Here is a 25,088-nt window from a genome sequence, read left to right as displayed (position 1 = left end):
CCCATGTTTGCGTGGGTTTCACCCCCACAACCCAAAGATGTGCAGGATCGGTGGATTGGCCACGCTAAATTGCCCCTTAATTGGAAAAAATGAATTGGGTACACTAGATTTATTTTTTTTAAACTTGGTAAGAATTTCCATTACAGCAATCTTTTCTCTCCTCGTCTATCGTTTCTGCCTGTACTACATGGTATCTCACAAGGCTGAAGATGCCTTTGGTGTCTGCAGATTCAGCTGGTCGCAATTCAAAGAGGAGACCATCACTGGAAGCATGGGCTGGGTTGAATTTTGTGTTTTATCCACCTCGTCTGAGAACCGAGGTGGGCCTTCCAACCAGCCCGCCTTAACACTTGCCTGACCCCATGCCACCAATGCTCTGCTTCCAGGGTTGGTGGGCCCAACTCCATCCCGCACCCACATCCAACCCCCCCACCCCAAACTCTGGAACAAAAATGGTGTCTATTTTACTGAGACGTGTGCAATTAGTTGGAAAATATTTTGACTCGAGCATCCTGCCTCAGTATCCAAAATTTGACACAGAAACAGACCTGGCTTCTGTTACCCACCTTGTGCCAAAAGTCCAGCCCCTGTTGTCAAGAGTTCTGATTAGATGTCTGTCCCCAAATGTACAGTCTTCACTATGTTCAGTAACGGTCTAATGAAATTATCGAAACAAAGACCATTTTGGTGACCCAAATAAAAGACTTTAAAAAACCCAAAAGGATATGAAGGAATATGAAAATATGTCAAGTTATGAAATAGGAAAGAAAAGATGTTCGAAAATGAAGCGGGAGACATACAGGAAATGGGGACAAGAAAATGACTTCACTTTCAACTTTGACCATTTATTTAAAGAGTCTTGCACTAAATGTGAAAATCATTAACACATCCAATATTGAATCAAAAGAAGTTCAAACAAGTCTTAAAATGGGACGCTCATGGAGTGTTAACTGCAGATACAGTGAAACAACTTCAATCAAATGAAATAACACTAATGCGATTTAAATTACCATCCAAATTAATTTCTCATTCTATAATTCAATTTATTATTTTTTCTTTTTTTTTAATGGTGCAGAAAGGTGACGTTTTAAGAATCCTTGATAAAAGGTTTGATGGTTGGTGGCTTGGAGAAAATGCTAATGGAAAAAAAGGTTTGGTCCCCAAAACCTACTTACAGGTAAGCAGTCTTTTACTATTGAGACCTGTACAGTGTTTGTTTAATGAAATGAAAATCGCTTATTGTCACGAGTAGGCTTCAATGAAGTTACTGTGAAAAGCCCCTAGTCGCCACATTCCGGCACCTGTTCGGGGAGGCTGGTACGGGAATTGAACCGTGCTGCTGGCCTGCCTTGGGGTGCTTCGATTTAGCCCAGTGAGCTAAACCAGTGGTCTCTAGAGCAGTGATTTTTAGAATAGTACAGCTTTCCACAAAAAATCATTTGGGCCAAAGTTTCCTGGTGATGATAGCGGCCTCCTACTAGGCCAAGATTTGGATTTATTGTCACGTGTACTGAGGTACAGTGAAAAGTAGTGTTCTGCGTCCAGTCCAGACAGACCGTTCCATACATGAAAAACATAGGACATACGATAAATACACGATGTAGATACATAGACATAGACATGGGGTGAAGCATATGGAGGGTAATGCTACTCAGTCGGGAAGATGCATGGAGAGATCAGTTCAGTCCTTAAGAGGTCATTCAGGAGTTTGGTATCAGCAGGGAAATAACTGTTTTTGAATCTGTTTGTGCATGTTCTCAGACTTTTGTATCTCCTGCCCGATGGAAGAGAGAATAACCCGGGTGGGAGGGGTCTTTGGTTATGCTGCCCGCCTTTCCAAAGCAATGGGAGGTGTAGACAGAGTCAGTGGATGGGAGGGCGGTTCACGTAATGGACTGGGCTGTGTTCACGACTCTGTAGTTTCTTATGGCCTTGGAACGAGTAATTGCCAAGCAAGCTGTAATGCATTCTATGGTACATCTGTAAAAATCGGTCAGAGTCAATGTGAATATGCCAAATTTCCTTAGTTTCCTGAAAAAGTATAGGCACTGTTGTGCTTTCTTGGTCGTAGCGTCGACATTGGTGGACCAGGGCAGATTGTTGATGATGTGCACACCAAGGAATTTGAAGCTGTCCACCATCTCCGTCTCGGCACCATTGATGTAGACAGGGGTGTGTACGATACTTCGCTCCTTGAAATCAATGACCAGCTCCTTAGTTTTGCTGATATTGAGACACCTGGGCTGCGATTTTGGAATCAAGCACTGGACCCAACACCCACCATTTTCACTGGGGATGGATGAGAGTGCGGTAATGGGGGCGGGTTGCATTTTGCGCATGTAGAAGTGAAGCTGCCTTAAAACAGATGCAATTTCCGCGGGTGGATGTGTAGCGCATGGCTTGCGGGCTTTAGACATTTGAGTAAAAGGCCTAACGATGCTTGAGTAATTTTGAGTGGTCGGTCACCTTATTTGGAGAGGGCGGGCACCATGTTTGGATTGGTAAGTTGCCCTTTTGGGGCTGTTAAAAGTAGACATGAATATTCCTAATAAGTAGATCAGCTCATTGGGACTGTCAAGACATTTAAATCCCAAGTCCTTGAATTTGTTTTAAAAGCCTGCTATGTCTGTTTGCAATTTTATTCTGTTGACATAAATCTGGGGGTTATCATTTATCAGTTAGTGCTATATGACTGATTCACAGCCTACTGTTATCACTGGAGAGACCATAAATTCACAGTTTAATTGACAGCTCCAAGTGGTTATAAAGCCTTTGATGTGGAGCTATGAATACAAATACTGGTGGTGGCGATGTGCTGAGCGATCGCACTAAAGGTGGCTCTCCCTTAGGAGATTCAACTTGAACCCTTTTAGCTCTTAAATCAGTCTCCAAAATAACAAAACAAATCCCTCACTCACCCGAAACTAACAGCAAACCGCGGAAATGCCTGCAAATCAACCATGGAAGTGGAAAAACAGCTAAAGTAAGAGTCCAGAGAAGAAGACCCAGACTCGGACATGTGGAGCGAGGCGGAGCAGAGAATGGTGGACTGAACGGCTTCACCATCGCGAACTCTGACCCATTCACCGAGGGAACAGTGGATGGAGCTCCTATCAAATAGCTCCAAATGCACAGGAACTCCATTAAGGAGGACTGGACCTCATGGTGGCCATGAGGTCAGCCATAGAGTTCACCTTGACCCGCTTCGAAGAGGGGCTGGAGAAGATGAAGCAGAGACTGAAGACCCAGGGGGGCGATGGTGCAGGACCTGAAGAGAGCGTTCATTGACCAGAGCGATCAATGTGCTCGAGACAGCTGTTACAAGTTTGGTAACAACCCAGGGAACACTCGAGCAGAAGGTGGAGGATCAGGAGAACAGGTCTCGCCGGCAGAACTTAAGGATTGTCGGGCTACTTGAGGGTACGGAGGGCAGAACCCTTATGGAGTACGTTGCACAAATGCTCGGAAAGCTAGTTGGGGGAGAAAGCCTGTGCAAGCCCCAGAGGTAGACGGGCCAGCAGGTCGCTCTGGCAAAGGCCTAAAGTCAGAAAACCACTGCAGGTGATCATAGCAAAGCTTCATAAATTCTAGGATAAATTGGGGATCCCTAACTATGCAAGAAGCTCATGGTCCTGCAGATGGGAGGGACATATGAACCACATCTATTAGGCTATTGGGGCTGACCTGGACAAGTGTCGGCTGGGTTTAATGGGGCCAAGGCGGCTTTATTCAAAAACAGGATGTGGTTGGGAATGTTGTACACAGCGAGACTTTGACTAACATATGACACAAAGGAACATTATTTCAACACGTCACAGGATGAAAACCAGTTCATCCAGATGAAGGGCTGGAAAGATAACAATAGTCGACACAGCTCCTGATAGGGAGGGAGCGCCTGGCAGAAGGGGGGAAGAAAACACAAACCGGGGGAAGGAGGGGTGGGGAAATGAGGTAGTAGGGGGAGGCAACAGTGGTACAGGGAGCGAGAAGAGGGAATGGCGGGCAGAGGGGCTCAGGTGGGGGGGGGGGGGGGGAAGAGTGTCTGGGATTAGGTGGGGAGAGGGGTGGGGATGGCAGGGTTACTGGTTACAACCGGTCGCACATGGGGATGGCTGGAACAAAGAAGACAACAGTGGCCATCTCGGCGCTCAAACAAGGGGAGACCCTGCCGTGCAGGGGCACGTCCATGTGGTTCACCCCGTAAGGGGGGAGGGGTGCACAGAAGCCCTCCATCACAATTGTCACCTGTAAAGTCAGAGTACTCAACAGCCTGGTGCAAAGATCCAGAGTCTCCACCCATCTAAAAAACCTGAGGGCAGACATAGACTTCTTCCAAACGACACACCTGAGGGAGAAGGACTGGCATGGTGAGAAACAGCTCGATAGGGCAGGCAGGTTAATAGGGTGGTGTAAAAGGCATATGGTACACTTGCCTTTATCAATCGTGGCATAGGTTACAAAAGCAGGGAGGTCATGATGGAGCTTTATAGAACATTGGTGAGACCACATCTGGAGTACTGTGTGCAGTTCTGGTCGCCGCATTATAGGAAGGATGTAATTGCACTGCAGGGGGTACAGAGAAGATTCACCAGAATGTGGCCTGGGATGGAACATTTAAGTTATGAAGAGAGGTTGGATAGGCTTGGTTTTTTTTTCTCTGGAGCAGAGAAGACTGAGGGGTGACCTGATTGAGGTGTACAAGTTTATGAGGGGAATGGACAGAGTGGATCGGGAGGAGCTGTTCCCCATAGTTGAAGGGACACAAGTTCAAAGTGGGGGGTGGAGGTTTAGGGGGGATTTGAGGATAAACTTTTTTACCCAGAGGGTGGTGATGGCCTTGAATGCGCTGCCTAGAAGGGTGTAGAGGGGGAATGCCTCACATCCAGTACCTGGATGAATACTTGTCACATCAAAACATTCAAGGCTATGGGCCAAGTGCTGGCAAGTGAGATTAGGTGGACAGGTCAGGGCCTTTTGTTTGTCGGTGCAGACTCGATGGGCCGAAGGGCCTCTTCTTCACTGTAGTATTCTGTGATAACAAGGAACGAAGAAATGGCTGAGGGACTAAATTTGTACTTTGCTCCTGTCATCACAAAAGAACACATGAATAATGTACCGGACGTTCTGAGAAACACAAAGTTTAGTGAGGAGCTGAAAGAAATTAGTATTAGTAGAGAAATGGTTTTGGGGAAATTATTGGAATTAAAGGCAGATAAACCTCCAGGGCCAGATAATGTTCATCCCAGAGTACTTAATGAAGTGGCCCTAGAAAATAGTACTTCCCATTGGTGGCCATTTTCCAAAATTCTTTGGACTCTGGAAAGGTTCCTACAGATTTGAGGGTAGCCAATATATCTCCACTATTCAAAAAGGGTAGAGAGAAAACAGGGAACTGTAGACCAGTAAGCCTCATGTTTGTAGTAGGGAAGTTGCTAGAGTCCATTAACAAGGATTTCATAGCACAGCATTTGAAAGGCAGTCGTATAATCGGACAAAGTCAGCATGGATTTACGAAAGGGAAATCATGCTTGACAAGTTTCCTGGAATTCTTTGAAGATGTAACTGACCACGGAAAACCAGTGGATGTGGTTTATTTAGACTTTCAGAAGGCTTTCAACAAGGTCTCACATAGCAGAGTTGGAATAAATTGGTCTTTTTCCGATTGGCAGGCAGTGACTAAGTGGGTACCGCAGGGATCTGTGCTAGGATCCCAACTGTTCACATTATATATTAATGATTTGGACGAGCGAATAATGGATAATCTCCAAATTTGCAGATGATACAAAGTAGTGTGGGAGAGTTAGCTATGAGGAAGATGCAGAGATCCCACATCAGTGGGATTTAAGTCATGCATTGTGTTTTTTTTTTACTAATTACCCCTCTCCAATACATTACTCCTGGCCAGAGCACAGTGCCATGTGCTCGGAGCTATCACATCAAAATGATCATTTTATATTTGAACCCTGGCAATGGCATCAGGCTGTATTTACACATAGACCATAAGAAATAGGAACAGGAGTAAGTTGTTCAGCCTTTCGAGCCTGCTTCGCCATTTAATAAGATCATGGCTGATCTAACACTCTCTAAGTCCACTTTCCTGCCTTTTCTCCTTAATTTCCCTTCTGATTAAAAACCCATCAACCTCAGCCTTGAAAATGTTCAAGGATTCGGCCTCCACAGCTTCCTGGGGTAAAGAATTTCAAAGATTCACCACCCTTTGAGAGAAGGAATCCTTCCTCAGTCTTAAATAGGCACTCTCTTATTCTGCGACTATGCACTCTGATCCTACACACTCTCATGAGAGGAAACAGCCTCTCAACATTTACCGTGTGCAATGACTGGAAGGAATATTGGGTTCGACGTATTGGGCAATTTCAGGGTTAAAAGCCTGGGTGTTTTTGACTGCAATGGTAATGTTTGTTTAAAAAGAATTCTGTTTTGTAGGACCAGGGTGGTTTTGCATAGAAATTAGAACCAGCAGTAGGTAACTCAGCCCCTTGAGCCTGCTCCGCCATTCAATCAGATCATGGCTGATCTCTTTCTGGTCTCAAATCCACATCCCTACCTGTTCCCCATATCCCTTTAAACAGTTTAAAAAAAAATAAAATTTAGAGTGTCCGATTCATTTTTTCCAATTAAGGGGCAATTTATCATGGCCAATCTACCTAGCCTGTATATCTTTGAACTGTGGGGGCGAAATCCACGCAAACACGGGGAGAATATGCAAACTCCACACTGACAGTGACCCAGAGCCAGGATCGAACTTGGGACCTCGGCACCGTGAGGCAGCAGTGCTATCCACTGCACCATTGTGCTGCCACTAAACCATTTTTTAAAATTAGAAATATATGTATCTCCTCCTTGAAACCATTTAATGATTCAGTCACCACCCCAATGTGGGGCATCGTGTACTACTGCGAGAAGTAGTTCCTCCTCATCTCAGTTCTAAATCTACTGCCTCTCAGCCTATATCTGTGACCTCTCATTCTGGATTTCCCCACAAGGGGGAACATTTGGACTATGTTTACTTTATCAATCCCTTTTAGTGTTTTATATACCTCTCAACCTTCTAAACTCCAGCGGGTATAAGCCCAAACTGTTTAATCTCTCCTCATTAATCAATCCTTTCATCCCCAGAATCAATGTGGTGAACCTCCGCTGAATTGCCTCCAATGATGCCACATCTTTCCTGTTGATAGCAAAACGCTGTTGGTAGCAAAAATGAGAAGGCAGACTATTATCTGAATGGCCATAAATTAGGAGAGGGAAATGTTCAACTAGACCTGGGTGCCCTCATACACCTGTCACTGACGGTAACCATACAAGTACAGTAGGCGGTACCAGCTGACCTTCATTGTGAGAGGATTCGAGTAGGAGTAGGGATGTCTTGCTGTAATTATACATGGCCTTTGTGAGGCTGCACCTGGAATATTATGTGTAGCTTTGGTATCCTTAATCTGAGAAAGGATGTTTTGCTATAGAGGGAGTGCAGCGAAGGTTTACCAGACTGATTCCTGGGATGGCAGGACTGGAGTATGAGGAGAGATTGAATCGGCTAGGATTATATTCGCTGGAGTTCAGAAGAGGGGGAATCTCATAGAAATCTGTAAAATTCTAACAGGACTGGACAGGGTAGATGCGAGAAATATGTTCCAATGGTGGGGGTGTCCAGAACCAGGGACCAAGTCTTGAGGATATGGGGAGACTATGTAGGACAGAGGTGAGGAGAAATTTCTTCACCCAGAGAGTGGTGAGCCTGTGGAATTCGTTACCACAGGAAAGTAGTTGAGGCCGAAACATTGTATGTTTTCAAGAAGCAGTTAGATATAGCATTAAGGGCGAAAGGGATCAAAGGATATGGGGGGGAAGGCTATTGAACTTGATGATCATAATGAATGGTGGACCAGGCCTCGGAGCTGAAAGGCCTCCTCCTGCTTCTATTTTCTGTGTTTCTATGATACCCTTATCAAATAAAGGTGCCTGCGGGCTATAAAAACTAAGCAATATTATTAAAGCTTAATGTGTCATATCAAATTCCTCTCCTATTTTAAGTTCTAACCTACTTAAAATAAATAGTTAAAATAGTAGAGATTAATTTAATCTGAATGTGTTGCATATCATAAATAAGATCACCAACAGTGATTCCCAGGCTGATGTAAGCCTAAAAAGCGGAAATATTTTGCTAGGAAATCCCTACTATGCAAGTAATATTTAGCTACGAGTAGCAGATCAGTGAATCAGTGCTAGTAGTCTACTGGATTGACTAGCAGGTCCTACTAGTCAGATATGTAAGACTAGCTGTGATGTTTCTAATAGTTTGCAGTATTGAAAATCAAGTTGTACTTAACCTACTGTTTTAATAATGCATCATGTAAAACACTAATTACACTTTCAATTTATCTATATTTCTGTAGGTGCACAAACAGCATAGTAAGGGATTGATAAAAGTTGCAGATGCGCTTAAAGGTGAGGGTAGTAGTGTTGGTGGTGATGACTGTGATGAAGATGATGACGGTGATGAAGAAGATGAAAGTGATGAAGACAGTGAAGAAGTGGAAGATGAGCCGCACAGTGTTAAAGAAGTACCTGAAGTACGCAGGTACGTGATTACAGTTCTGGATTATTCACGTCCTTTCTTTTAAACTGCTGTTGATTAGATTGGTTGGTCCTCAGCAATGAAGAGAATTAGTTGAGAAATTTGAAGGGGAAAAATAGATTTGGAAATCAAGGAAGATGTATACTGAAGGAATTAAAGTAATCACTGTTTTCTGATGCTGCTTTAAGTTGATTCCGTGTAAATATCTTGCAAAGTAAAATTAGTCATCAAAGCCACTTCTGGAAATGAAGCAGGCTGCAGAAGATTCGCACCATCTGGTAGAGCATAGTTTGACACTGAGTATTGTTCCTTCTACACACCCTCAATAATGTGTTAAAACTAGCTTCAGAACTCTTATCAGTGTTATATAGTATTCCATTTCCCACATCATGCACCCTTCTCCTGACCCATCAGAGGTGCAAACACCCTGGATCACTGCTCCACGAGCATTAAAGGTGCTTACCGCCATTCCCCGACCACACTTTGTCAAATCCGATCACAAAGTCGGTACTCCTACTTTCGGCTTACAAACAGCAACTCAAGCGTGCTGAACCAGTCAAGAAAACCAGTGCAGTGCTGGTCCGAGACATCAGAGGCCAATCTCCATGATAGCTTAGAGCCTGTGGACTGTTCCTTATTCAGGGCCGCGGTAGCTAACCTGGACGAGTACGCAACCATCTTCACAGACTTCATCAGTAAGTGTGTCGAAGACTGTGTACCAAAGAAGACAATACGGGTGTTCTCCAATCGGAAACCCTGGCTCAACCAAAGAGTTCACTCCCTGCTGAAGTACTGGACGGCGGCGTTCAAGTCTGACCACCCTGATCTAAATAAGAAATCCAGGCACAACGTGCGGAAATCATCAGGCACGCTAAAAGACAATACCGGATCAAACTGGAGTCCCAGGCCAATGACACAAACCCACAACGTCTGCACAAGAACACAGGCTACAAAGCAAGGCCAGGCGGAATCTCTGGGACTGGAGCATCCCTCCCCAATGAACTGAACAAGTTCTCTGCCCGCTTTGAACAGTCTGCCAATACATCAGTGCCACCGCCCCAATAGCCCTGGACACCTATACCCACTACTACAGCCTCAGAGTTGAGAGCTGCCTTCCTGAAAGTGAACTCGTGGAAAGCGACGGGCCTTGACGGAGTCCCTAGGCGAGCACTCAGAGCCCGCTCACCAGCTGGCGAGTGTTTTCGTAGATATCTTCAACACCTCACTTATCCGCTCCGAGGTCCCTACCTGCTTCAAGAAGACAACCATAATACAGTACCAAAGAAGAACAAGATAGCGTGCCTCAACGGCTACCGACCAGTTGCCCTGATGTCTGTTATCATGAAATGCTTCGAGCGGCTAGTCATGAGTCTGGTCAATGCCAGACTCCCAGACTGTCTCGATCCATTGCAGTTCGCCTATTACCGCAACTGTCCACAGCAGATGCTATCTCACTGGCCCTACAATTAACACTCAAACATCTTGACAACAAGTCACCTAAGTCACCATAAATTACAGCTCCGCCTTTGACACCATTATCCCAACAAGAATAATAACCAAACTCTGCAATCTTGGACTTCACCCCTCCATGTGCAGCTGGATCCAACAGACTGCAATCTGTCAGGATAGGCGACAGCACCTCCTCCAAAATAGGCCTCAACGGCAGGGCCCTGCATGGATGTGTGCTCAGTTCTCTTCTGTACTCCCTATACGCACACGACTGTGTGGCAAGATTTAACTCCAATTAGATCTCTAAGTTCCTACGTCTGCATGAATAGCTCCGAAGTGGAGACGGTCGATAGCTTTAGGTTCCTGGGGGTCACCATCAACAACAGTCTGTCCTGGTGCAACAGTCAAGAAAGCCCAACAACGACTCTACTTCCTACGGAAGCAAAATAAATTTGGCAGGTCTGCATGAACTCTCACAAACCTCTACAGGTGTGCCATAGAGAGCATCCACAGCTTGGTATGGCAACTGCTCGGCCCAAGATCGCAGTAAACTGCAGAGTGTGGTGAAATCAGCCCAACTCATCACACAACCTTCCCACCCTCCCATTGATTCTGTCCACACCTCCCACTCCCTCCGGAAGGCAGACATTGTCATTTACTCCTCACACCCAGGCTTTGCCCTCTTCCAGACTCTTCCGTCAGGCAGAAGATACAGAAATCTGAAGACCCGCACATCCAGACACCGGAACGGCTCCTCCCCCATGACTCAACGACTCTCCCTCGGACTGATCTGTTCCCTGTAAGAACACTATTCACAACGCCCTATGCTGCTCTTGTTCATGTCTTGCTTGTTTGGCCCTTATTCCGCACTGTAACCAATCACTGTTTATCGATGTACCATTTGTCAATGTACTCTGCAGATTATTTTTTTATCTACTATGTACGTACTGTGTATGTTCCCTTGGCCGCAGAAAAATACTTTTCACTGTACATGTGACAATAAAAATTGATCAATCCTATTTTACTTCTGTGAGTGCACGTGCCAATTTAGTACTGATTTGTGTTAAGCTGTGGGTGCTTGAATTCTGTTGTTTCAAACCTAGTCATAACTGAGTGAAAGTGCCCAAATAGATGTCACAGTCACCTAAGAAATCTCATATCAATCTGCCACATGGTAAGCTGGTCAGAAAAATGAGCGACATGACAGACCAATCAGAAAAGTGAGATGGGACACCGGGTTAGGTGGCACATTGGATCCAAAATTGGCTCAGTGACAGGAAACAAAGGATAATGGTGGATGGATGGAAAGGTGATGTGACATGCAGCTAGGTGTTGGGGTCCTTGCTGTTTGTTGTATATATTAATGATTTGGACTTAAATGTGGGTGGCATGATTGGGAAATTTGCAGATGAGACAAAAATTGACTGATAATAAAAAGGATAGCTGTTGACTCCAAAATGATGTCAATGGTTTGGTTGCGTGGGCAGAGAAGTGGCAAATGAAATTCAATCTGGAAAGTGTAAGGTAATGGCAATTGGGGAGGGTAAACAAAGCATGGGAATGCTCAATAAATGGTAAGATATTAGGCGCGATTCAACTAATTGGGAACCAAGTCCCATAGCGGACATGTTTAGCAGCGTGTTTCCCGGCACTTGCAGCACCGCGAAACGCATGGCTATGCAATGCAATTCACGTTGCGAGCCGTGTAGACCCTGGGATTATTGGCCACGCTGCGCTGCGGTGAGATGCTTTTCGGGCGCGGTGGCAATTGGATTGCGCCCATTGAGAGGGGCTGAGGAGGTGGAGTGCATGTTCATGGGTTCTTGAAGTTGGCAGGACAGGTGGGCAAGGTAGTCAAGAAAGCATATGGAATGCTTTCCTTTATTGGGTGAGATATTGAATACAAAACAAGGGATGTAATGATGGAACAGTATAAGATGCTGGTTACGCTACGCCACAGCTGGAATTGTGTGTGCAGTTCTGGTCATCACATTACAGACGAGACTTAATTGCTCTGGAGGACATTTACAATAATGTTGACTGGACTTGAAAATTGCAGCTATGAAGAGAGATTGGAGAGGCTAGGGTTGCTTTCCTTAGAACAGAGGAGGCTAAGGAGTGACCTAATTGAGGTGTACAAAATTATGAGGGGCCTAGGCAGGTAGACAGGAAAAACTTGTTTCGCCTAGCTGAGGGGTCAATTACCAGGAGGCATCAATTTAAGGTGATTGATGGAATGATTAGTGGGGACATGAGGAAAAGACCCTTTTTATCCAGAGGGTATTGGGCATCTGGAATTCACTGCTTAAGTTGGTGGTTGAGGCTGAAATGCTCAACTCATTTAAACATGACACCTGAAGTGCTGTAATCAGCAAGGGTATGGACCAGATGCTGGAAAATGGGATTAAAATGAGCAGCTAGTTTTTATTCCTTTATTGACTGGCACAGACTCGATGGGCTGAATGGCCTCTTTCTGCGCTGTAACTTTTCTATGGTTCTAATTTCAGCTGCCAGAGGGGGAAAAAACATTATTTTTTTGCAGCACCCCTACCCCAAACTGAAACTGCAGTGGAATCTTTTGTTTCTTAGTACTTTCTTGAATTACTCCTCCATTTCCTGAGTGCAGAATTGCTCTTTAAAGTCTGATGTTTGCAGTAAAAGGGACTGTCAAGAGTTGTATAGATGTAAGTAAATGTTCTCAACTTTATGTAGACATCCATGTTTTCAGATCAAGAATAGATTTGGCCAGCTAATGTTGATTATTCACGAATTTGCCCATTTATACCTAATTTTCTGTAAAATTATAGTGCTGTTATTTATTCCTTATTGGTGATACATGTGACACAGTATGAGACAGCAGCCCAATAACCCCACCTAACGTTTTTGACACTAAGGGGCAATTTAGCATGACCAATCCACCTAACCTGCACATGTTTGGATTGTGGGAGGACACCGGAGCACCCGGAGGAAACCACCCAGCCGGGAGAATGTACAAACCCCACACAGACAGTGACCCAAGGCTGGAATTGAACCTGGGGTCTGGCACTGTGAGACAGCTGTGCTAACCACTGTGCCACAGTGCCACCCCATTGTGTACTAATCTCTCTGCTGTACTATGGCAAGGATATCGCATTATTGGAGGCAGTATGAAAAAGGGTAGCCAAATTGAAACCTCTTCAGAGTTGATGTGCAAATTACCTGTCACATTTGCTTACAAAGGCAGTTATTTGGCTGTAACTGCTTTGGGTCATTCTGAGATTATGAAGGCGCTATGAAAATGCAAGTGTGGGGTGGCACGGTGGTGCAGTGGTTCAATCCCGGCCCCGGGTCACTGTTCGTGTGGAGTTTGCATATTCTCCCCTTGTCTGCATGTGTCTCACTTCCATAACCCAAAGATGTGCAGGGTAGCTGGATTGGCCCTGCTAAATTGCCCCTTAATTGGAAGGAAAAAGAATTGGACACTTTGAATTTTCAAAAATGAAAATGTAAGTGTTTCTTTTCTTTACCTCATTTAAGGGAAAGGGGATAAAGTTGAAGCCCTTGAGATTGTTTATTCAGGAAAAGAGAAGGCTTAGGAGAGATGCAATTCAAGTATTTATGATGCACAAATAAGTAATTGAACCCTGATGGCCTGTTTAAAATTGCCACCAATTTTAGAACCAGGATATGTGAATTTAAACTTTAAAACAAGTTCAGCTAAAACTAGTTTATAAGGAGGATGAATCATAGAACATAGAACATTACAGCGCAGTACAGGCCCTTCGGCCCTCAATGTTGTGCCAACCTGTGAAACCACTCTAAAGCCCATCTACACTTCCCTTATCGTCCATATGTCTATCCAATGACCATTTGAATGCCCTTAGTGTTGGCGACTCCACTACTGTTGCAGGCAGGGCATTCCACGCCCTTACTACTCTCTGAGTAAAGAATCTACCTCTGACATCTGTCCTATATCTATCTCCCCTCAATTTAAAGCTATGTCCCCTCGTGCTAGACATCACCATCCGAGGAAAAAGGCTCTCACTGTCCACCCTATCCAATCCTCTGATCATCTTGTATGCCTCAATTAAGTCACCTCTTAACCTTCTTCTCTCTAACGAAAACAGCCTCAAGTCCCTCAGCCTTTCCTCATAAGATCTTCCCTCCATACCAGGCAACATTCTGGTAAATCTCCTCTGCACCCTTTCCAATGCTTCCACATCCTTCCTATAATGCGGCGACCAGAATTGCACGCATTACTCCAAATGCGGCCGCACCAGAGTTTTGTATAGCTGCAACATGACCTCATGGCTCCGAAACTCAATCCCTCTACCAATAAAAGCTAAGATGTGGAGATGCCGGCGTTGGACTGGGGTGAGCACAGTACGAAGTCTTACAACACCAGGTTAAAGTCCAACAGGTTTGTTTCGATGTCACTAGCTTTCGGAGCGCTGCTCCTTCCTCAGGTGAATGAAGAGGTATGTTCCAGAAACATATGTACAGACAAATTCAAAGATGCCAAACAATGCTTGGAATGCGACCATTAGCAGGTGATTAAATCTTTACAGATCCAGAGATGGGGGTAACCCCAGGTTAAAGAGGTGTGAATTGTATCAAGCCAGGACAGTTGGTAGGATTTCGCAGGCCAGATGGTGGGGGATTTAATTACCTGCTAATGGTAAAGATTTAATCACCTGCTAATGGTCGCATTCCAAGTATTGTTTGGCATCTTTGAATTTGTCTATATATCTGTTTCTGGAACATACCTCTTCATTCACCTGAGGAAGGAGCAGCGCTCCGAAAGCTAGTGACATCGAAACAAACCTGTTGGACTTTAACCTGATGTTGTAAGACTTCGTACAATAAAAGCTACCACATCGTACGCCTACTTAACAACCCTCTCAACCTGGGTGGCAACTTTCAGGGATCTATGTACATGGACACCGAGATCTCTCTGCTCATGCAGATGGAATGCACAGGGAGGCAGATAATGTGGCCAAATTTTCTGGGAAACGTAGATGGATATTTGAGATAGAAAATAGAACATAGAAAAATACAGCACAGAACAGGCCCTTCGGCCCACGATGTTGTGCCGAACCTTTGTCCTAGATTAATCATAGATTATCATTGAATTTACAGGGCAGAAGGAGGCCATTCGGCCCATCGGGTCTGCACCAGCTTTTGGAAAGAGCACCCTACCCAAGGTCAACACCTCCACCCAACACTAAGGGCAATTTTGGACACTAAGGGCAATTTATCATGGCCAATCCACCTAACCCGCACATCTTTTGACTATGGAAGGAAACCGGAGCACCCGGAGGAAACCCACGCACACACTGGGAGGACGCGCAGACTCCGCACAGACAGTGACCCAAGCCTGAATCGAACCTGGGACCCTGGAGCTGTGAAGCAATTGTGCTATCCACAATGCTGCCCTTAAGAACAAATTAATCTACACTATATCATTCTACCGTAATCCATGTACCTATCCAATAGCTGCTTGAAGGTCCCTAATGTTTCCGACTCAACTACTTCCACAGGCAGTGCATTCCATGCCCCCACTACTCTTTGGGTAAAGAACCTACCTCTGACATCCCCCCTATATCTTCCACCATTCACCTTAAATTTATGTCCCCTTGTAATGGTTTGTTCCACCCGGGGAAAACGTCTCTGACTATCTATTCCCCTGATCATCTTCTAAACCTCAATCAAGTCGCCCCTCATCCTTCTCCGTTCTAATGAGAAAAGGCCTCGCACACTCAACCTTTCTTCGTAAGACCTACTCTCCATTCCAGGCAACATCCTGGTAAATCTCCTTAGCACCTTTTCCAAAGCTTCCACATCCTTCCTAAAATGAGGCGACCAGAACTGTACACAGTACTCCAAATGTGGCCTTACCAAAGTTTTGTACAGCTGCATCATCCCCTCACGGCTCTTAAATTCAATCCCTCTGTTAATGAACGCTAGCACACCATAGGCCTTCTTCACAGCTCTATCCACTTGAGTGCAACTTTCAAAGATGTATGAACATAGACCCCAAGATCTCTCTGCTCCTCCACATTGCCAAGAACTCTACCGTTAACCCTGTATTCCGCATTCATATTTGTCCTTCCAAAATGGACAACCTCACACTTTTCATGGCTAAACTCCATCTGCCACTTCTCAGCCCAGCTCTGCATCCTATCAATGTCACTTTGCAGCCGACAACAGCCCTCCTCACTATCCACAACTCCACCAATCTTTGTATGGTCTGCAAATTTACTAACCCACCCTTCAACTCCCTCATCCAAGTCATTAATGAAAATCACAAACAGCAGAGGACCCAGAACTGATCCCTGCGGTATGCCACTTGTAACTGGGATCCAGGCTGAATATTTGCCATCCACCACCACTCTCTGACTTCTATCGGTTAGCCAGTTCGTTATCCAACTGGCCAAATTTCCCACTATCCCATGCCTCCTTACTTTCTGCATAAGCCTACCATTGGGAACCTTATCAAATGCCTTACTAAAATCCATGTACATTACATCCATTGCTTTATCTTCATCCACATGCTTGGTCACCTCCTCAAAGAATTCAATAAGACTTGTAAAGCAAGACCTACCCCTCACAAATCCGAGCTGACTATTCTTAATCAAGCAGTGCCTTTCCAGATGCTCAGAAATCCTATCCTTCAGTACCCTTTCCATTACTCTGCCTACCACCGAAGTAAGACTAACTGGCCTGTAATTCCCAGGGTTATCCCTAGGCCCTTTTTTGAACAGGAGCACGACATTCGCCACTCTCCAATCCCCTGGTACCACCCTTGTTGAGGACGAAAAGATCATTGCCAACGGCTCTGCAATTTCATCTCTTGCTTCCCATAGAATCCTTGGATATATCCCGTCAGGCCCAGGGGATTTGTCTATCCTCAAGTTTTTCAAAATGCCCAACACATCTTCCTAACAAGTATTTCCTCGAGCTTACCAGTCTGTGTCACACTGTCCTCTCCAACAATATGGCCCCTCTCATTTGTAAATACAGAAGAAAAGTACTCGTTCAAGACCTCTCCTATCTCTTCAGACTCAATACACAATCTCCCGCTACTGTCCTTGATCGGACCTACCCTCGCTCTAGTCATTCTCATATTTCTCACATATGTGTAAAAGGTCTTGGGGGTTTTTATTGATCCTACCCGCCAAAGATTTTTCATGCCCTCTGTTAACTCTTTCTTCAGTTCCCTCCTGGCTATCTTGTATCCCTCCAGCGCCCTGACTGAAACTTGTTTCCTCAGCCTTACAGACGTATCCTTCTTCCTCTTTACAAGACATTCAACCTCTCTTGTCAACCATGGTTCCCTCACTCGACCATCTCTTCCCTGCCTGACAGAGTCATACATATCAAGGACACGTAGTACCTGGGGCGCAATTCTCCGGAAACGGCGCGATGTCCGCCGACTGGCGCCCAAAACGGCGCAAATCAGACGGGCATTGCGCCGCCCCAAAGGTGCGGAATGCTCCGCATCTTTGGGGGCCGAGCCCCAACCTTAAGGGGCTAGGCCCGTGCCGGACGAATTTCCGCCCCGCCAGTTGGCAGAAAAGGCCTTTGGTGCCCCGCCAGCTGGCGCGGAAATGACATCTCCGGGCGGCGCATGCGCGGGAGCGTTAGCGGCCGCTGACCGCTTCCCATGCATACGCAGTGGAGGGAGTCTCTTCCGCCTCCGTCATGGTGGAGACCATGGCGGAGGCGGAAGGGAAACAGTGCCCCCACGGCACAGGCCCGCCCGCAGATCGGTGGGCCCCGATCGCGGGCCAGGCCACCGTGGGGGCACCCCCCGGGGCCAGATCGCCCCGCGCCGCCTTGTCCCGCCGGTAAGGTAGGTGATTTAATTTACGCCGGCGGGACAGGCATTTTAGCGGCGGGACTTCGGCCCATCCGAGCCGGAGAATTGAGCGGGGGGGCCCGCCAACCGCGCGGCTCAATTCCCGCCCCCGCCGAATCTCCTGTGCCGGAGACTTCGGCAACCGGTGGGGGCGGGATTCACGCCAGCCCCCGACGATTCTCCGACCTGGCGGGGGGTCGGAGAATTTCGCCCCTGTTCCTTGAACAAGTTCCACATTTCACTTGTGTCCTTCCCTGACAGCCTATGTTCCCAACTTATGCACTTCAATTCTTGTCTGACAACATCGTATTTACCCTTCCCCCAATTGTAAACCTTGCCTTGTTGCACACACCTATCCCTCTCCATTACTAAAGTGAAAAATGATGGTGGGCATTTGAGAGGTATAAATTTTAGGGACCAGCTGGATGGATTGCATGGAGTTTCCAGCCCTTTGATCCAATGATGTTTAATGTTAATGTTATGAGCCAGGCTTTAGAGAACACCAAAGTATAGCATGGGAGTTCACCTGACCCACAACCTTTTTTTAAAATTTAGAGTACCCAATTCATTTTTTCCCAATTAAGGGTCAATTTAACATGTTCAATCCACCTAGCCTGCACATCTTTGGGTTGTGGGTCGAAACCCAGGCAAACACGGGGAGAAGGTGCAAACTCCACACGGACAGTGACCCAGAGCCGGGATCGAACCTGGGACCTCGGCGCCGTGAGACAGCAGTGCTACCACTGTGCCACCGTGCTGCCCCGACCCACAACATTTTAATAGATTTTGGTTATGGGGAGTAGAAGGGCCCACATTACAGGTGTGATGGAGGCCATTACAGTGCAGAAGGAGGACATTCGGCCCATCGAGTCTGCACCGACCCACTTAAGCCCTCACTTCCACCCTATCTCAGTAACCCCTGCTAAAGTATGTTTAAAACAAAACCATGTTTATTCTATGAATTCGGTTCACAATTTATAAACACGCCGTAAACAGTTCATCAACTGCCAACACTGATAATCCCCACAGATACAATACTCTATAGGTAACCCTTAACTTTCCGAACAACATCCACAAATCAAAAGATCCTTTTTTAACAAAGACAGCAGGTATCACATTTAAAGTATCCAGTGATCTGAACACATTCTTAACGTACAGAGAGAGAGAGACTCCAACATCCTTGTAGTCTGAATACAGCTTTCAACTGAAAAGGAAACTATTACACACTGCAGCTCCCAGCTCAAAACGAAAGTAAAAGACAGAATCACATTCCAGCTCACCCACAATGACATCACTGCAGCTATTTGATGAACACCCCTTTCTTAAAGATACACTCCCATGACATTAATATGTTAACCACTGTAGAATTTTACAACATCCAGTGTATATGTAATTCGATTAAGTTTTTTGCTCCACAAGAATAATGTGGGCCGCTGCTATACAGAACTTCCCACATCTGTGATCACAACTCTCTTCCCCCAAACCCCATACAAATATTTTCCTGGCCTAGTGGTCTTTCACTGCCCCCCCCCCCCCCCCCCCCCACAACATTGCACTGTTACTGGCTGGAACTGGCAAGCTGCATTGAGACATTTGTTCGTATAAAGTCAGCCCTCAAAGTGATTCCAAGAACTGTTTCCTTTAATTTCATCGAAATGGTTTTGTGGTTTCAAAGAAAAATAAAAATTGTCCTGTTTGTCCGATTCCAAAATGTAAGTTTGAAGCTGGCCAGTGTTAATCCTTCAACCTAGTATTCTAACAATACCATTGGCAAACATATAGGAGAAATCCAAATGTAGTTTGGAATCCCCAGGTGTTAAGTATGGATTATACAATTTCAAAATGAATATTATACTTCCCTTTCAAATAGCGACAGATTCACCACGTGCAGTTTAATGCGTGTGCTTAATTGGCAGCTTGTTGATGGAATGGTCACAATATTAGTGATTAATAGCAGTTAATGATGACTGTTCCTTTTGAATATATATAAAAATCTTTTGACCCTTGCCACAATTGTGCCATAATTCATGAATAATTTTACTTCAAGGGCAGGAAGAGAACAAATTAGTTAGCATGTGTATTCTACATATATGCAAGTATCTTTCTATCATCATATACACCATTTTACCTTCACTTCCATTCTTCATTCTCAATTAGTCACAAGAATTTTTATTGGACTTGAGAAGTTGGACTTCAAAATAAATTTTAATTGAATTTTCATAGATGTTGATTTCTTCATCTTGCTAGATAGGCGGCTGTTATATAGGTGTCTCGCACTAATTAGAATTTACTTTTCTTTCACATTGGTAATTAAGTTAAACTCTGGGAGTCAGACTATTGACATTTAATTTTAAGAACATAAGAACTAGGAACAGGAGTAGGCCACCTGGCCCCTCGAGCCTGCTCCGCCATTTAATGAGATCATGGCTGATCTTTGTGGACTCAGCTCCACTCTCCGGCCCGTACACCATATCCCCGAATCCCTTTATTCTTTAGAAAGGTATCTATCTTTTTCTTAAAAACGTTTAAAGAAGGAGCCTCAACTGCTTCACTGGGCAAGGAATTCCAGAGATTCACAACCCTTTGGGTGAAGAAGTTCCTCCTACACTCCGTCCTAAATCTACCTCCCCTTATTTTGAGGCTATGCCCCCTAGTTCTGCTTTCCCCGACCAGTGGAAACAACCTGCCCGCATCTATCCTATCTATTCCCTTCATAATTTTATATGTCTCAATAAGATCCCCCCGCATCCTTCTAAACTCCACTGAGTACAGTCCCAGTCTACTCAACCTCTCGTCATAATCTAATCCCCTCAACTCTGGGATCAACCTAGTGAATCTCCTCTGCACTCCCTCCAGTGCCAATATGTCCTTTCTCAGGTAAGGAGACCAAAACTGAACACACTACTCCAGATGCGGCCTCACCACCACCCTATACAATTGCAGCATAACCTCACTAGTCTTGAACTCCATCCCTCTAGCAGTGAAAGACAATTTTGTTTTGTTTGACCCATGCAGAAACTCGTGATCATGCTGGAACATTTCCAAATCAACCAATCAATACTAAACAAAATTCAAATGTTTTAAATGGAAAAAGCTGGGACATCATCTATATGTCCTGGGAACTTGGTTAAATGTAAAATAACAATACAGGTAGACCTATCTGATGCTAAATACGAAGCTCTTGCCTATTCCCTCTTTTGTGTCCACTGCAATATGGGAAGCCAGTAAATACAGCTTTTTAAATCACTGAAACATGTTGCCAACTATTAGGGAATTCCATACGGAGGGAGAGAAAAGGGATGTGGGCTTGTGATAGTTCTCTAGTCTTTCTTGGGAAGGTTATGTTGGAACGTTACTGTTCAGGAGCCCTTCTTGACCACGCTGTTTTGCAGGGAAGTCTGAAAGGTTAAGGCCAGAATCCGATTTCTTCACAGTCAATTACATAATAACGTTATATGTTTTTTGGCGTTGCATGCAATTTCTTTGCGATTGTTGATGAGTTTACCTGAACAATTCAGCACTAACACTTGCTCACTTGGATAAAAATATAGGAGTAGTTCTTAACTATTAGGAAGGTAACAGGTGGAATAAACCAATCAATTGCCCAGGTATGTCATTGGGAGCCCAGACCCACTTTGAGGGCTGACTTTATACTAACGAATGTCTCAATGCAGCTTGCTGCATTGCTGGTTCCAGCCAGTAACAGTGCAGTCTTGGGGGGGGGGGGGGGGGGGGCGCTGAAAGACCACTAGGCCAGGAAAACATTTGTTGGGGTTTGGGGGAAGAGAGTGGTGATCACAGAGATGTGGGAAGTTCTGTACATCAGCGGCCCACATTATTCTTGTGGAGCTTGGAGGTACAGTCCTACTGTTCCTGGCTCCCAAAAAATAACCTTACCACTTACTTTCTCATACTTTCAGTTGTGTGTTTATGGCTCATGCCCTGCCCATGGCATTGGGATCTATGTACAAAATAGGATCCTGATTTGCATAGAATAATGAATCCAGCTAGGTTCTGGTGGGTGACTTGGCCAATCGGCACGTACTCCAAGAAAAACTGATGGTGAGCAAGTGTTAAGTCTGCCCGCTCCATTTTATTTCCACCACTGACCTATTTCAACTCTTTTGAGCATCAGAGGCAATCCTGTTGGCTCAGTGTGGTGATGTTCTTCCCAGGGATATACATGTAGCCTTCATTTATCATTCTGTTAACTGCTGTGTATCAGTTTCCAGTACTGATGAATGCTAATCAGCCATTTGCACCTGTGGAAGAGCTGTCAGATTATTCCCACTCCACTGCTCTTTTCCCATGGACCTTCAAATGTTTTCGTTTCAACTATATGTCCAATGCCATTTTAAATGTTACTATTGAATCTGAATTCCAGATCATAATATGTGGAAATGAATTCTCATCTCATTTTGTTCTTTTGCCAGTTATCAAATCAAGTTTATATTTTGTGTTAATAAAGATATTCACTGAATTATCATTAACTATTTCTACAGTGAAAAGTCACAATTACACAGGATGGCTGTCAAAAAAATTGTTTCAGAGGTAAGCATGTTTTGGGTTTAATTTCTAATTTCTGACAGGATGGGTAGGTATACTCCTTAGTTTGTGCGCAAGAGTAATTTGCATTCTTTTTTCCTGTCGGTTTCTTTTTATTTTTGGGACAAACAGGCATGTATGCCAGACCAGGCAAGGACGGCAGATTTCCTTCCCTGAATGACATTCGTGAACCAGATAGGTTTTTATGACCTTCATGGTCATCATTTTTTAATTCCAGATTTTTATTGAATTCCAATTTCCCCATCTGCCATGGTGGGATTCGAACCCAGGACCCCAGAGCATTAGCCTGGGTCTCTGCATTACCCGTCCAGTGACAATAGCACCACGCCACATCCTTCCTGTAAGTGTAGACACAAACTCCACTGATCTTTGAGAATACTTGTGATTATTGTTCATTTGAGTATTGTTATACCGAGACGGGAAGAGTACACTGTCTATCTCTCGTTCCACTATTCTACGGATCACAGCACTTATTTAAATTTGTTTTCTCGCTAGATGCATGGCCAAATCCAATCGTGACAATAAACAAATCCAATCTAAATAGGTGCTTTACCTGTTAACCTCTGAATGATCAATGCCCAATGAACAACAAAATTATTTGTGTATTGTGAAACCAGTCTTGTCAAATAGAAAGGTAAAGTTTATTAATATACAGTACAAAATATAAGAATTACCCTTTCTAAATGCCCTAGCTCTTTCTCACACAGGCGCACACATTCAAGAGGATAGATGATTGAGTCAGTTATAGACTGTTATGTGGGAAAGCTGGGTATAGAGGGTTATGGGCCAAATGCGGGCAGTTGGGACTAGCTTAGTGGTAAAAACTGGGGGGCATGGACAAGTTGGGCCGAAGGCCCTGTTTTCATGCTGTGAATCTCTATGACTCTGAGTCCTTGAAATGTGTTTGAGTTATACGGTTGGGTTCACAACACTGTTTTGCGAAACAATCGATGACTCTTGCACTACTTTTCAGGTGGACTTGAATGTAAACTGGCAGTTAGTCCATTCCAGAAGTAGAACAATTTCAGAGTAACTTCTGTTCGCTACCTGCTGCGGACTGAGTCGGAAGCTTCAGGAGCTGTTGTCTTCTTTATCCAAGCAGTTGATCCTTTTTGTTTTCCCCAAAGCAAAACAGCCTACCAACTTTTAAACACAGTTTTCGGAAGCCATAAACCACTATGTGACCCTTTTGTCCACCAGTGTCAAGAGGTTTCCAGCTTCTTTAAAACTACTTCATTACCTTTTATTGCAAAATGCTGTCTTTTCCAGGAACAGCAGCAGCTAGATCCTTGCATTAACTCTTTAAGGGACAATCTTTTGAAACAAAAACACATTTTTCCAGAATGTTCTTAGTCCTTGAACAATTAACTGTTTTCTGTGATTAAAGCATTTCTGACAATATGAAGGGCATTTGATGATCGGATGGCACTGTTGTCACAGTGGAAACTCTATGAAGTAAATAGGGTATCGTATTTAATACACTACACTCTACCCCCAACACCATTTCTTAACACCATCCATTTTTGTTGTACTTATTGCACTGAATATCATGACATAGCCAAATTGCTACATTTCTCAAAGAGAGACTCATTGATGGCTATCATGTACCTAATCTGAGTGCCAATAAGTGATCATGTTTTAGTATAATGGTTGAGTCAGAGGCAGTGGCATCGTGGTATTGTCGCTGGACTAGTAATACAAAGACCCAGGATAGTGATCTGGGGACCTGGGTTTGAATCCCACCTAGCAGGTGATGGAATTTAAACTCAATAAGATATCTGGAATTAAAAGTCTAATGGTAGGGCAGCATGGTGGCACAGTGGTTAGCACTGCTGCCTCATGGTGCCAAGGACCCAGGTTTCTTCCTGGCCCTGGGTCACTGTCCATGTGGAGTTTGCACATTCTCCATATCTGCATAGGTCTCACCGCCCACCACCCAAAAAAGATGTGCAGGATAGGTGGATTGGCCGTGTTAAATTGCCCGTTAATTGGAAAAAACGAATTGGGCATTCTAAATTTATTTTTTTATCTGTTTAATGATGACAATGAAACCATTGTCGATTGTCGTTAAAAAAAATAAAATTCTGGTTCACTAATATCCTATAGGGAAGGAAATCTGCCACCTTACCTGGTCTGGCCGACATGTGACTCCAGACCCACAGCAATGTGATTGTCTCTTAAATGCCCTCCTAAATGGCCTAGCAAGACACTCAGTTGTATTCAACCATCACAAAAATACAAAAGGAATGAAAATGGACGGACCACCTGGGATTGAACCAGGTACTGGAAATGATAACTCCAAAACCAGCCCTGCCAACACTGCAAAGTTCTCACTAACATCTGGAAGGTTGTACCAAAGTTAGGAGAGCTGTCTCACAGACTAGTTAAGTACAGCCTGACATAGTCATACTCACAGAATCATGCCTTACAGAGAATGTACCAGACACCACTACCACCATTCCTGTCGGTGAGGCAGGTCATATCCAGCGGAGGTGGCGGCAAAGTGGTATACAGTCATGAGGGAGTTGCCCTGAGAGTCCTCAACATCGACTCTGGACCCCATGAAGTCTTATGGCTTCAGGTTAAAGATGGACAAGGAAACCTGCTGATTACCACGAACCGACCACCATCAGCTGA

The 25,088-nt window shown here is 44.7% G+C and overlaps 1 protein-coding gene across 3 annotated transcripts in view; it reads left to right on the top strand.

Annotated features, from left to right (window-relative positions):
* nphp1 (nephronophthisis 1) overlaps positions 1–25,088 on the top strand; it is a 174,563-nt gene that overhangs the window by 41,899 nt on the left and 107,576 nt on the right. For all 3 annotated transcript variants that reach the window (XR_011940796.1, XM_072500064.1, XM_072500063.1), the window contains exons 6-8: positions 1,076–1,177; positions 8,415–8,599; positions 22,388–22,436. Coding sequence is in view for 2 of the 3 variants with exons in the window: in XM_072500064.1 (XP_072356165.1) it covers positions 1,076–1,177; positions 8,415–8,599; positions 22,388–22,436 (336 nt within the window). In the remaining variant the exon portion in view is untranslated. The remainder of the gene's footprint in view (positions 1–1,075; positions 1,178–8,414; positions 8,600–22,387; positions 22,437–25,088) is intronic.

The sequence above is a fragment of the Scyliorhinus torazame genome, chromosome 4, assembly GCF_047496885.1.
Source record: "Scyliorhinus torazame isolate Kashiwa2021f chromosome 4, sScyTor2.1, whole genome shotgun sequence".
Taxonomy (NCBI): domain Eukaryota; kingdom Metazoa; phylum Chordata; class Chondrichthyes; order Carcharhiniformes; family Scyliorhinidae; genus Scyliorhinus; species Scyliorhinus torazame.
Note: the sequence above shows the minus strand (reverse complement) of the source record. Positions and strands in the feature narration are given on the sequence as shown.